This window comes from Haliotis asinina, chromosome 6 (assembly GCF_037392515.1).
Source record: "Haliotis asinina isolate JCU_RB_2024 chromosome 6, JCU_Hal_asi_v2, whole genome shotgun sequence".
NCBI classification, from domain to species: domain Eukaryota; kingdom Metazoa; phylum Mollusca; class Gastropoda; order Lepetellida; family Haliotidae; genus Haliotis; species Haliotis asinina.
This window is the reverse complement of record NC_090285.1, coordinates 59,702,822-59,714,925: the sequence shown is the minus strand read 5'-3', so window position 1 is coordinate 59,714,925 and position 12,104 is coordinate 59,702,822. Positions and strand designations below refer to the sequence as shown.

General features: G+C 41.4%; 1 protein-coding gene across 3 annotated transcripts in view; it reads right to left on the bottom strand.

Moving 5' to 3' along the window:
• Positions 1-554: 554 nt before the first annotated feature.
• The window catches only part of LOC137286322 (uncharacterized), a 53,126-nt gene continuing 41,576 nt past the window's right edge, over positions 555-12,104 (bottom strand). For 2 of the 3 annotated variants that reach the window (XM_067818109.1, XM_067818108.1), the window contains exons 3-10: positions 10,963-10,991; positions 8,479-8,912; positions 6,947-7,079; positions 5,031-5,210; positions 4,211-4,396; positions 3,861-3,938; positions 3,251-3,451; positions 555-2,423 (exon numbers count right to left, since the gene is read on the bottom strand). In XM_067818109.1, coding sequence (XP_067674210.1) covers positions 3,251-3,451; positions 3,861-3,938; positions 4,211-4,396; positions 5,031-5,210; positions 6,947-7,079; positions 8,479-8,831 — 1,131 coding nt within the window. In that variant the 5' untranslated portion in view covers positions 8,832-8,912; positions 10,963-10,991 and the 3' untranslated portion in view covers positions 555-2,423. Of the gene's footprint in view, positions 2,424-3,250; positions 3,452-3,860; positions 3,939-4,210; positions 4,397-5,030; positions 5,211-6,946; positions 7,080-8,478; positions 8,913-9,267; positions 9,336-10,962; positions 10,992-12,104 lie in introns of those variants that run through there. The other variant, XM_067818110.1, reaches the window with a different exon arrangement.

Below are 12,104 nucleotides of genomic sequence, written 5' to 3'. Positions count from 1 at the left end.
TCGGACTGTGTTGGGTGAATACGGGGAAGTCCTTAGATGGTCCGGGCAGTCATCACTGCAGTCTGAAACCTGTGGCGATCATTGGTCACCCTTATCCATTTGTCCTGTCTTGGCGTTGTTACATGTGGACGTCCAGAACGTGGCCGACCGATGACGTCATTTGTTTTCTGGTGGCGTCTCACCAGTGCCCCAAAATTGTTCCGGTGGCGGTGGAAATGTGCAGCCATTGTCTTTGAGACTTTTCCCCCACTGACCATCCCAATGGCCTCATGACGTTGTGCAGAGGTTAGCCATGGCATGCTATGCGTTCAATAGCCGTTTAATATTTCTAACGATCGCAAGGGCGGGGGTTGAGCGTTCCAATGTGACAGTATTGTGTGGCATTCATTTGCTCTGTTTCTCTTTCCCGGAATGCAAGTGCAATAACGTATTGCACGTCTCAAGGACGAAACCACTAACGTCACGGAACGTGGCACGTGCATGCATGTTGGACACATGTCACTCATCTCTGAGTTTAAATCCTTATGTGTCAACACAGGTTTGATAAATTTAGATTTTCAATTTTTGTATTCACTGTTTCTTTCTGTGCCTGGTATATAATCGGAAATATAACTGACAATAAATAATGAATGATTATTGATATGTAAACAGTGTCATTGACAGTATTACGTAAAAGCTTTGTGACAGAATAAAGCTTTCGTTTACACAATACACAAAGGTAGGTTTTACCAACATGTAACCACAAGATTTCTTGAAGACTTTCTTTGGAGTTTTTTCTCAAAGTTATTACTACGATAATAAAAGGTAATCAATAAGTATTTAGTTAACGATTATCAATGTCAATGATGTGTATCAGGTCCTTGAGGCTTACTGGGGCATACATATCTGATTTAACGTGAGAGATGGAACAACGTGCTGTTGTAAGTTTTGACACTGGAGGACATTCAGTCATCAGAAGTGCATTCACGTATGTTGTACGTATGGGGATGGTTCTCCTTCCTGCTCCATAGTTAAGAGATGGGCTGCTTTATTCAAGTCTGGCAGGACAGGTCTGGATGATGACCCACGGTGTGGACGGCCGTCTACAGCCATTAATGAAGAAACAGAAGCTGTGAAGAAATGTATTCTTACAGGCGATATTGTGAGTATTGCTGAAGTTGAACGATAAACGGTCCGAAGCCATGGGTCCATTCAAACTATTATCCATGATCATTTGGGCATGAACAAAGTAATGTTGATTTGAAGCAAAAGAGAAGTGATATTTCAGAGGAAAATTTGGAATTGATGGAGCATGATTCTGAAACTTTTAAAAGCAGATTAGTAACAGGGGATGAAACATGGATTCATCATTACGATCCGGAGTCAAACTGTCAGTCCATGAAGTGGCACCACTTCACTTCTCCTTTACACATGTGTTAGATTATCACACGCAGCCATAACTGCAACGTGTGCTTTAGTTCCTGTAATGTACAATATTCAATACGCTGCGACTACTATTGCACTTTCATATGAACAGGTTAATAAACAGCGATGTAATAAACTTTGTAAGTATGATTTATACATTTTCTGAACTGTACATGCACACACATTTGAAGGAATGTTAATTTTGAATTGTTTGAAGCTCGGATACAAATCTTTTTGTAGCCATTGCGAGATTCAGCTTACAGGAAGAGTTCTCCCTGCCCTCGATTTGCATTCGCAAAACACCGGTTATTTCCGTACCTCATACGTAAGTCAATGTTATTCGAGATAGAGAGTTACTACCAGGAAGTACCGAATGAGTTGAGTTGCACTGAAATGCACCTCGTTTGTAAGCGACATTTATGTGTGAAGTAAGATAAAACATCATAATAACATCCACACAGTAACCCGCTATTATTTGTAGATCACAACATAGAAATATTTACATGAAGTAGTAGTGTTCTGTTTTACATTTTCTGATGGTGTGAACCACCAAATTTCGGCGTTTCACATTTTATGAATTTAGCATGAATACAGGTTTGGCCTCCACTTCCATCCATCTTTCAGCCGAAATTATACATGTATGGAATCCAAATGAATGCACTGTGGCTTTAAGTATCTTTAAACTGTTGACTACACACCAAGGTGAGCTACAGTAGCGTGGTATTGTTCACAGACATGGGTCAGTTTCAATGTCAGTGACATTTATTCCATTATAAATCTGTTTTTCTGGCATATGCCATGATGACCTCCTCTTTTCCAACATTCAGGTTATGTACTCATGAACCAAGAGTACTGACTCCAAGTGAACTGGAAGAATCGCACTGCGTTGCTACATAGCAAATGCAGTTCTTTAATGGCACTGAACCATTCCTGTTTGTACTGTCTCAGAACAGGTATCATGTAGATGAACGGTGAAGATGAGTATTCTTCGACCAACACTGCACTCAGTCCCTCTGTATCTGAAATCGGAATAATGATACTATTATTCACACGGTGTTTTGAAAGGATGTACATGATTTTACTACCCTGATAAAGGTAATAAAGGATTGCACATTGGTTTAAAGACAAGACCAACACAAGATTATGTAATTTCAGTAAAGTCAAGTTTCGTTAATCCGACAATCAGCTTTATCCGACGCTTTTGTTCGTAACAAATTGAATAAACGTACATGTACTTTACTCTCAGTTATTTAGTCCGACATCCACGTTAATCCTACAATTTGCTACTCAACGGATGGTGTGGGATTAACGAGACTTGACTGTATTTCACATTGTTATCAAACGGACAGATGTCCCACACAAAGTTTCTAAAAATACATTCACCATTTCCTTGCATTTGCCATGGAATATGGTGTACATATTGATTTTGCTAGTCCTGGACATTCGTCTTAATACATTGAGGTTCCATGATATTAATAAAGGGATTCAGTGTCCACTATACCAACAGGAAATAATAAAATACTAACTAACTGGTTCTTGGGTAAAAAATTTCACCTTCATTAAGAATTGTTTCACAAAACAGGATAAAAATGGGATACAATATTTCAACTGGGTCATGTTTGTTAGTACATACTATGTGCGCACATGATACTATTGGGTTGAATAAACACGTACTGTTAACGTATGCGTTCAGCACTGACCTTGGAACAAAAAGGCCTGTGTCTAGGTTTTCGAAACTCTCTTAGCGCTAAGATAGTTGTAAGTTAATGTTAATATATGGCACTTACGACTATCTCAGCACTAAGAGAGCTTCGAAAATCTAGCCCTGGTTTATTTACACTGTTACCTATTTAAAGTAGAGAGTTGACTTCAGAGATAAGTGGTCCGAGGGAAAGTCCTTGTTCGGAAGCCCACCGTTGTTGTCAATAACCGACTTGTCTACTATCCCAAGGACGTCTGCCACACCCAGTCCCTCCCTGCCGTAGAAGATGTAGTCCAAGCAGCCGACGAAGGTGTAGTCACGGCATGTGATCTCAGGCTCTTGTCGCTGTTACAGGAGTGGTAACACACTGACCATGGCATATATATCAGGTTAAATGCCACTATGGACAGTGTTTCAGACATGTTATTGTTGGCAAGTAAATGGCGGGAATGCGAGTAGAAAGCGTTCAAAGTCATCGGTGGTTACCCCCTTGTACAATTCCATACGCACAAATGTACGTTTATCCAACAATGGATTATGACCTTGGATATAGTTAAAGATTCAAAACCACGATCAACAATTTATGACACGTTCAGCGTGCGCGACATTAAATAGTTAACGATAACACCTTCGACAAGGGGACAAGCAGGCCTCCTAAGATATGTTACTGCCAGCAGGATCTGTGTGTGATATTTAGTCAGACACGATCCCTGCAGCTTCGTGTGAACAGTACTAGGACATAATGAATTTTTACCAGACAGGTTTTGTAGGCACTTGATATGTTTGATGATGTGTGTTTGAATTCCTCCAGGAGATAGTTGATCAAAGTCCTCTGAAACAAATGGTAACCACATGGAGAGCATTGTACATTGCTGCAAATGGAATATGTACTCGCTGACACGAAACTATTAATGACAGTGGTCTTTTGTCATAATTACTTTTACTATCTTTTTTCCGCAGATATATTAAGCGTCCCACTGGACTTATGGGGGAAGTACATGAAGGCATGGATATATGACATTACTCCTTATTTGTGACTACCTAACAGCGCAGCCTGAGCACATACAATGATTTGTTAATATAAATGGACATTCCGTAACTCACGGGTCCTCTGGAACTTTTGATGTTTAGAATTGACATAAAGAATTCCTTGCTGGAGTCTGACAGGAAGCCATCACACATCAACTGATAGTTAGCACTTGTTGGAAAAGAGTTGAAATCTCCACAGATAACGTGTGGAAACGCATCTCCTCCAGCCTGCAAGATGACATGTTTCACTGCAGAGGTTATCTGAAATCAGATAATGATCACCCCAAGTGGGTCTTACTACTGTCTGATAGGGAAATCACACTGAAAAGCTGTCAAATGTGAAGTTTGAAATTAGAATGATACTATCGCCGATGAGAGATTCAAATACATGCACATTTGTTTGTTTACATAATAACTATTTGTAAACTTTGACCATAGGCTTATGTTTCACATCTCTGTGGATATTTTAATCTGACCTTTTGGGCCGTTCTTAATAGTTGTAGAGTATTCTTTTTTGAAAATTCAGGGGTATGGCACCAAGCTTACACGAATATTCAGTTCGCAAAATAATTTAATTAATTTTTAAGATACATAGTGACGCGTTCATAACCATTCGTCACCACTCGCCCTTTTCCTTAATCTCCGATAAAATACGCCCAATTTATGATAAATAAGAGTGATGACTTAATCATGTTTTGGTTTTTTTATGGGTATTTTGTATGTTTGTTTGGGTTTTTCTATTTTTTTAATATAAACAAAATGGACAAATATCGTACAAAAGACCCTGGCCGCCCACATTTTTCAATCGAACAAAAATAAGAATGAAGTTGCCCTACTATTTTCCCGACTTCTATCAATGAACGAGCAGTTTTAGATTCAAACAACGATAGCTAACCTGTAACGCCTGGACGTCTTGGCATCTCAGGTCATCCCATGTGACGTGTATATTGCCTACAGTCAGCCTGTTGCCGGTGTTCTTGCAGCGAAACGTGCAGATACTGACGACGTCGGCCCGATCCAAGTATTTCTCAACGGCGTCCCTGAGAAGCGTGTCCTGTTCCATGGCTTTCACCTTCTGTACAAGTGGCCAGACATTGAAGAGTCTTTTACCTGGGTCAGTGACTTTTGCATCGTTTTATGGTTTCATCTCTTTACAGTAATTTCACAGGACCAAAAACATGAGCAACAGAAATGCTGTCGGGTAGTAGCTTTCAATAATTATCGATATTCAATAGTTATCTAAGGTCATGAACTAATTGCAATCACTAGAAATGTTTTTTAATCTACCCAAGAGATCAAATCAAATTAGGTGAACAAAATGTTCGGTCGGGTAACAGAAAGCTTGAGAAAACGTGCGTACGGGATAATACCTGTATTCCGAATCAAAAAGAGGTCATCACATTCACCGCGATAATTTACACCGGGAATCATTTATGCATTCTAATCATCTTTTCTTTTTTTGAAAGTATAGATAATGAAACCTGTGCAGCTATGATCAGCCGGATAACGCATACAAGTGTGCACTGTCAGTGTTTTATTGAATATGCAGTGTCTCCTCATATATAAGTGTGGCTAAGGTCAGTTATGAAATGTAATTTCTATTGCAAAAAAAATATAATTAACGATATTACCTACTGATAAGGAAGGACTATCAGTACCCTAACATCGACAACGCCACCTTATGTCTAAACCGTTACCCCATCCAACACCCTCTCCCAGTCTCCCCCACCCAACACACACACACACACACACACACGCACGCACACACATACACACACACGCGCACGCACACACACACACACACACACACACACACACACACACTTACCCTTTTGTATGGCAAGAACACATTGAGAACGGAATAGTGGTGTTCAGTCGTGTGTATCACTCCGATGTGACAGTTATTGAACTACATGTTGAAGAAGGGTGATGCTCTTGTAACACTCTATTTACCCATTACCAACGACTTACGAGTGTTACAAAATATATGACAAACCTATCGCTGGTCATACGAGATATCAAAAGTATTGAAATGCATATCATCCAATCATGACCCTTACACATGTTACAAGTGTAACACGTGAAAACAATGGCCAGATTTACACACCTGTGAATCACATGTAAATGCAGGGCGGTCTGTAAATAATCGAGTCTGGACCAGATAATTGCTGCATGAGCATTGATCTGTGCAAATGGAAACCGATGGTATGTGTCAACCAAGGCAGCGAGCCTAAACACCCGATCCCGTTAGTCGCCACTTACGACTAGCATGGAAGACCAGTATTTTAACCTGGACCTTCACGGGTCATTAGATGAACGCATTAACTAACACCTGCCGAGTGTTACTGTTTTCACGAATGTATCTTGCGGAGACGTTACTGCTATTACTAATTTATCTTGCCGACAAGTTCTAAACAGCCATGTTTATAAATATGCTTGCAATAAAATGAGATTTGATAGGAAAAAATGGCTAGAAATGTTAGCTTCACGTGACACATACATAAAATGCCCCTGTTTTTAATTATTCTTCCGCATACAAATATATTTTCCGACTTAGTATTTTATCAGCATCTCTTGACCTAATCGGATGTCAACATTCCCATGTGGATATAAGGAAATCAATTGAATCTAATGCAGGATATGTTTATATGTAACAAGGGACCTGGGACGCAGAGCATCAATTAACCAAAGAACATTAATTAGTACGGATTATATCTAACAATAATAGTGCTTCAGGCAGTGCAACTTGTCACATTAGTGATCATGATTTTACTGATTTGAACCACTGCAAAGATAACATATATAACTTGCCGTTATCAAACTTGCCATCAGGGGGAGTCCTTTGTGGCATTCAAGAGAAAATCTGTCAGTCCTGAAAAATGTTGCCTCCCCTTCGTCGAAGAAGTCTTGTGTCCTCTTGATAAAGACACCTTCGTATCCGTGCCTGGAACAGATTCAAGACAATCAGACCCTTGACAACTCACAGTCCCTAGTGCCCAACTTGCCTAATACCGTCTAGAGACCAGTACCAGCCTTGAGCCCTAAACACTGTCTGCAGACCACCGTCAGCGCTGTGCCTTAAACACTGCCTACAGACCAGGACCATCCTAAAACCTTAAACACTGTCTACAGACCGCCATCAACTATGTTCCTAAGACGTTGTCTACAGAACGCTATCGGCCTTGAGCCTTAAACACTGCCTACAGGAGGCTATCAGCTTTCAGCTTTAAACACTATCTACAGACCGTTATCAGCTTTGGGCCTTAAACACTTGTACAGACCGCTATCAGCTTCGTGCCTTACACATTGTCTACAGAATGTTGTCTTAAACACGACCAACAGACTGTTATCTGCTCTGTGTCTTAAATACTGTCTACAGACTGTTATCAGCTCCGTGTCTTAAACACTACCTACAGACTGTTATCTGCTCTGTCTTAAACACTGTCTACAGACTGTAATAGGCTCTGTGTCCTAAACACTGCCTGGAGAACACTATTAGCTCTGTGTCTTAAACACTGTCTACAGAACGCTATCAACTCGGTGCCTACAAAAAAACTGCTTACAGACCACGATCAGCTTTGATCTTCCAGAAATTATGTAAATGCCTGCTGCAACAGACGCGAGGTCAGTATCAAAACTTGTGTATCCAATTGTATTAGATATTCTGTTAACTGGAATGTTACACTACTGGCCCTTAAAATCAATATCAGTGGAACTGCTTCACACATCCTACTCCCTCGGTTTCTTTGATCGTTACATGACATATATCCTTGTTTATTACAGGCCCACATTTACGTGAAGCTACGATATTCACAACACGTATGGCCTGGTATACATTTCACACATCAAACAGGATACCGATATGTGTCAAACTGCGATATTTTACTGAACAAATTGTGTACTGTGTAGAACGCATATACACCCAGTCACCTAGCTTAATTCAAATATTTGGACAATGACAAAACAAACAATCAATTTGTTTTGTGAAATGGTGTCTAACCTCATTTTAAAAAGTCATAAGTATTCTTATACTCAAATGAAGTATGAAAACGGGAGACCTAACTATATTTTTCATAGCATTACGCCTAAATATTTAGAGCGACTTAAAACACTCTCGACAAGGTTGTATCATAAGAAGGATGACTTCATCCGTCCGAACGACATCCTTCATTTCATGCCCTGCAATATCCAATATCCTCCAGTCTTTGATTGAGGCATTGCACACCAAATGAGGTACAATCACGCGTGTTTCTTCTACTATTTCAAAGAGCGTGGTACGACTGTTTGATAAACAGCATCTCTTACAAAGAGATTTCTATTGGTGATCCCAAACACCTACTTACTTTAGCAGAGCTGGATGTAGATGGGTCTTGTAGTAGCTGGGGCTGACCTCTTGCAAGCAGACGACATCAGCATTCAGATAGAGGAGCTCCTGTAGTAGTAGCTGATGGCGGAATTCCTGAGTGAGGAATCTCTTCTCTGTGTACTGATGGTAGTCACCCAGCCTCCTGTGACACTCGGCGAGGATGTTGTAGCTGACAACAGTGAAGCTATGAGATGCTAACTTACTGCAGTCACGGAGCGGATTCTCTATATAGCTTCGATGGAACATGTCGGGAGATGCGTCCATGCTGGACTGCGACATTAAGGTGCCTGCTTGATGTGACGAATGAGACGACGATCCTCCAGCAGGCATAGAATCTCTAGGGACTCTTTACACATGGACAGGTCCCAAGTGAAGCTGACTCATGAATGTGATGAATAGCGTGGAGGAAACCTGCCAACGAGTGCTTGGATGTTAATATGCTGGACACGTTCATTATGTTAATGCGTACGGTGGGATACAGACATACAATTATTCATTAACAGGCCAAAAAAAATATAAACATTGTTTTGAGCTATCGAGGAGATTTTCTTGGTGATGATTATCTTCCGCACAGCCGATATTCCGCCAGCAGGTTTGTTACAAAATATTCCCCATTTGGAATTAACAATTTTTTAACACTTGACAAAGGGACCCCAAATTTTAGCTGGCTCGTAGTAGTGCGCATTTCGACTAAAATGTGCCGCAAGTTATCTTGACCAAACCACAGTTACACACGTGGTTCATTGTACTGTCGTTCACAACCTACCACCTTGTTACTTGATATGTCCACTCTGTAACCCATTATCACTGGTTTATCCAAGGAGGTTGCAGTATCTGTTATAGAGATAAGTCTAACTGTGAGGCTTGTGAGATATCTATGGGCAATGTGGATCCTCACGTATAACTGAATGTGTGGCTGGGAAGAATAAAAGGACATTGTGTTAGCATGACTACGTCAATAGCACACGTCATATTTCACTAAGGTCCAGGTGTAAGCACAGTGACGTAGAGGTTAGCATGCTGGCCTCTCACGCCAAAGTCCCGGGTTCGAATCCCAGTGGAGACACCAAAGGTTTGTGACCTGGGTCTCATACTGTGTTGTGTCCCTGGGCACGGCACATCGTCCACGTTGTACTCAATCCACCAAGCTGTTTAAAATGGGTCCCTCCGAAGCGAATGTATGGACCTATCCGCTCGCGTTTAGCGCATAGTAGCAGCTTTGAATGCACAGTTCCGTCAGGGTAATAATGTAGCGCCAGATAACAGCTTCGAGTTGGATTCTAGGCGCAAAAAATAGCATTATTATTAAATTTATTTAGATAAAAGATAATATGCAGCAGAGGTCCGGGAGATAATGACACCGTCAGGCTGGTGGGGCTCATCATCAGCTCAGGGCCTTTGCACCCTCTACACGCAGCCTCGACAGCGAATGTGACTTCTCCCAGGAAACGCTGCCTAGTTGTATATGGGTTGTATATGGGTCGGGTCGGGTTGTATATGGGTCTATTCCATAGAAGTTTAAAAGCATCATTTTCCTTGACGCCCTGGACACGTGCAGGGTCGTTCCATGGATGGGTCTCGCAGTCAAAGAGACTGGCTTGGCGGAGACGACTGTAAAAGCAGCAAGCCATGCCATCATGTCTTTTAAGACATACTGTTTGTGCCAAGGATGGGCATCCACTGTAAATTAATTGTATAATCTACATTTCATGGAAATATATTCATTTAGAATCACATTCAGCCAACTGTACGATCCAGCAGTACATTGCCATCAACAAAATCAACCTCAAATATCGGATTGTGTCCAACAACTTTGGCACGCTAAGAGTGGCTGTGGAATTACTTGCTTACATCGTAAGTCTTGACATGCATCACCAGAGGATAATCCAATAAATGAATATGTGCAAAAGAACATAACAAACGTTTTGTCATGAAGAGTCTCCAGATTAGTCAAACCCAAACCCCCAGAATTGATTGGTATATATAAACGAATAAGAGGGGAACGAGGATGGTGTCCTCTCTTATAAGATATGGTCCTTCTGGTCAGGCAGTCAAGACACCGGATATCATTTTGTCCAGTAAACTACTCCAAATGAATAGGAAAATGCTGGCACAGCAAAGGTATTGGCGGCTTTGACCTTGTTACGAGCATTTAGCTCTGTGTTCTAGATTTCTTTAAGCAAGATTTATACTCGACCCGAAGTTTGTCTTGAATCTGGACATTCTGGAGTTTGTCTCGAACTTGCATTCCAAGATAGGTATTGCATTATTAGAATCGAACTGCATATGACACCGCTTTAAATATTGGGCTGTCTCATGATCCTTTCCGGGACTAGAATATGCCGGCAACTGATATGCATGTCAAGATCACAGTGTGGTTATTGTCCTTCATACATGTCATTCACATATTTGTGCAACAGCAAATCCAAATCACTACAAGGAAAGCACTTGTTAAACTTACCTTTAGCTGTAACAGTAAGTGTGAGGTGCCTGAAAAACATCCAAACACTAACTTTAACAACGCTGATGGAACAGTCATATTAGCAGAACAGGGAACAGGAAGTAATGTATCGCTAGTTGAACAACTGAGTCAGCTACAGGTTGTCGATAGTTTATCTAGATCGGTCATGCCTGTTTACACGAGCATATGACAGGGGACATAACTACATATCGTGACGGAGAGAAGGGGCAATAGTGTTACTTACAAAATGGAGACGGGCAACAGGAGACATAATTACATATCGTGACGGAGAGGGTGGGTAAAAGCGTTACTTACAAAGTGGAGACGGGCAAGTGGAGACATAACTACATATCGTGACGGAGAGGGTGGGTAAAAGCGATACTTACAAAGTGGAGACGGGCGACAGGAGACATAACTACATATCGTGAGGGAGAGGGTGGGTAAAAGCGTTACTTACAAAGTGGAGACAGGCAACTGGAGACATAACTACATATCGTGACGGAGAGGGTGGGTAAAAGCGTTACTTACAAAGTGGAGACAGGCAACTGGAGACATAACTACATATCGTGACGGAGAGGGTGGGTAAAAGCGTTACTTACAAAGTGGAGACAGGCAACTGGAGACATAACTACATATCGTGACGGAGAGGGTGGGTAAAAGCTTTACATACAAAGTGGAGAAGGGCAACTGGAGACATAACTACATATCGTGACGGAGAGGATGGGTAAAAGCGTTACTTGCAAAGTGGAGACAGGCAACTGGAGACATAACTACATATCGTGAGGGAGAGGGTGGGTAAAAGCGTTACTTACAAAGTGGAGAAGGGCGACAGGAGACATAACTACATATCGTGAGGGAGAGGGTGGGTAAAAGCGTTACATACAAAGTGGAGACGGGCAACTGGAGACATAACTACATATCGTGAGGGAGAGGGTGGGTAAAAGCGTTACTTACAAAGTGGAGACGGGCAACTGGAGACATAACTACATATCGTGACGGAGAGGGAGGGTAAAAGCGTTACTTACAAAGTGGAGACGGGCAACAGGAGATATAACTACATATCGTGACGGAGAGGGTGGGTAAAAGCGTTACTTACAAAGTGGAGACGGGCGACAGGAGACATAACTACATATCGTGAGGGA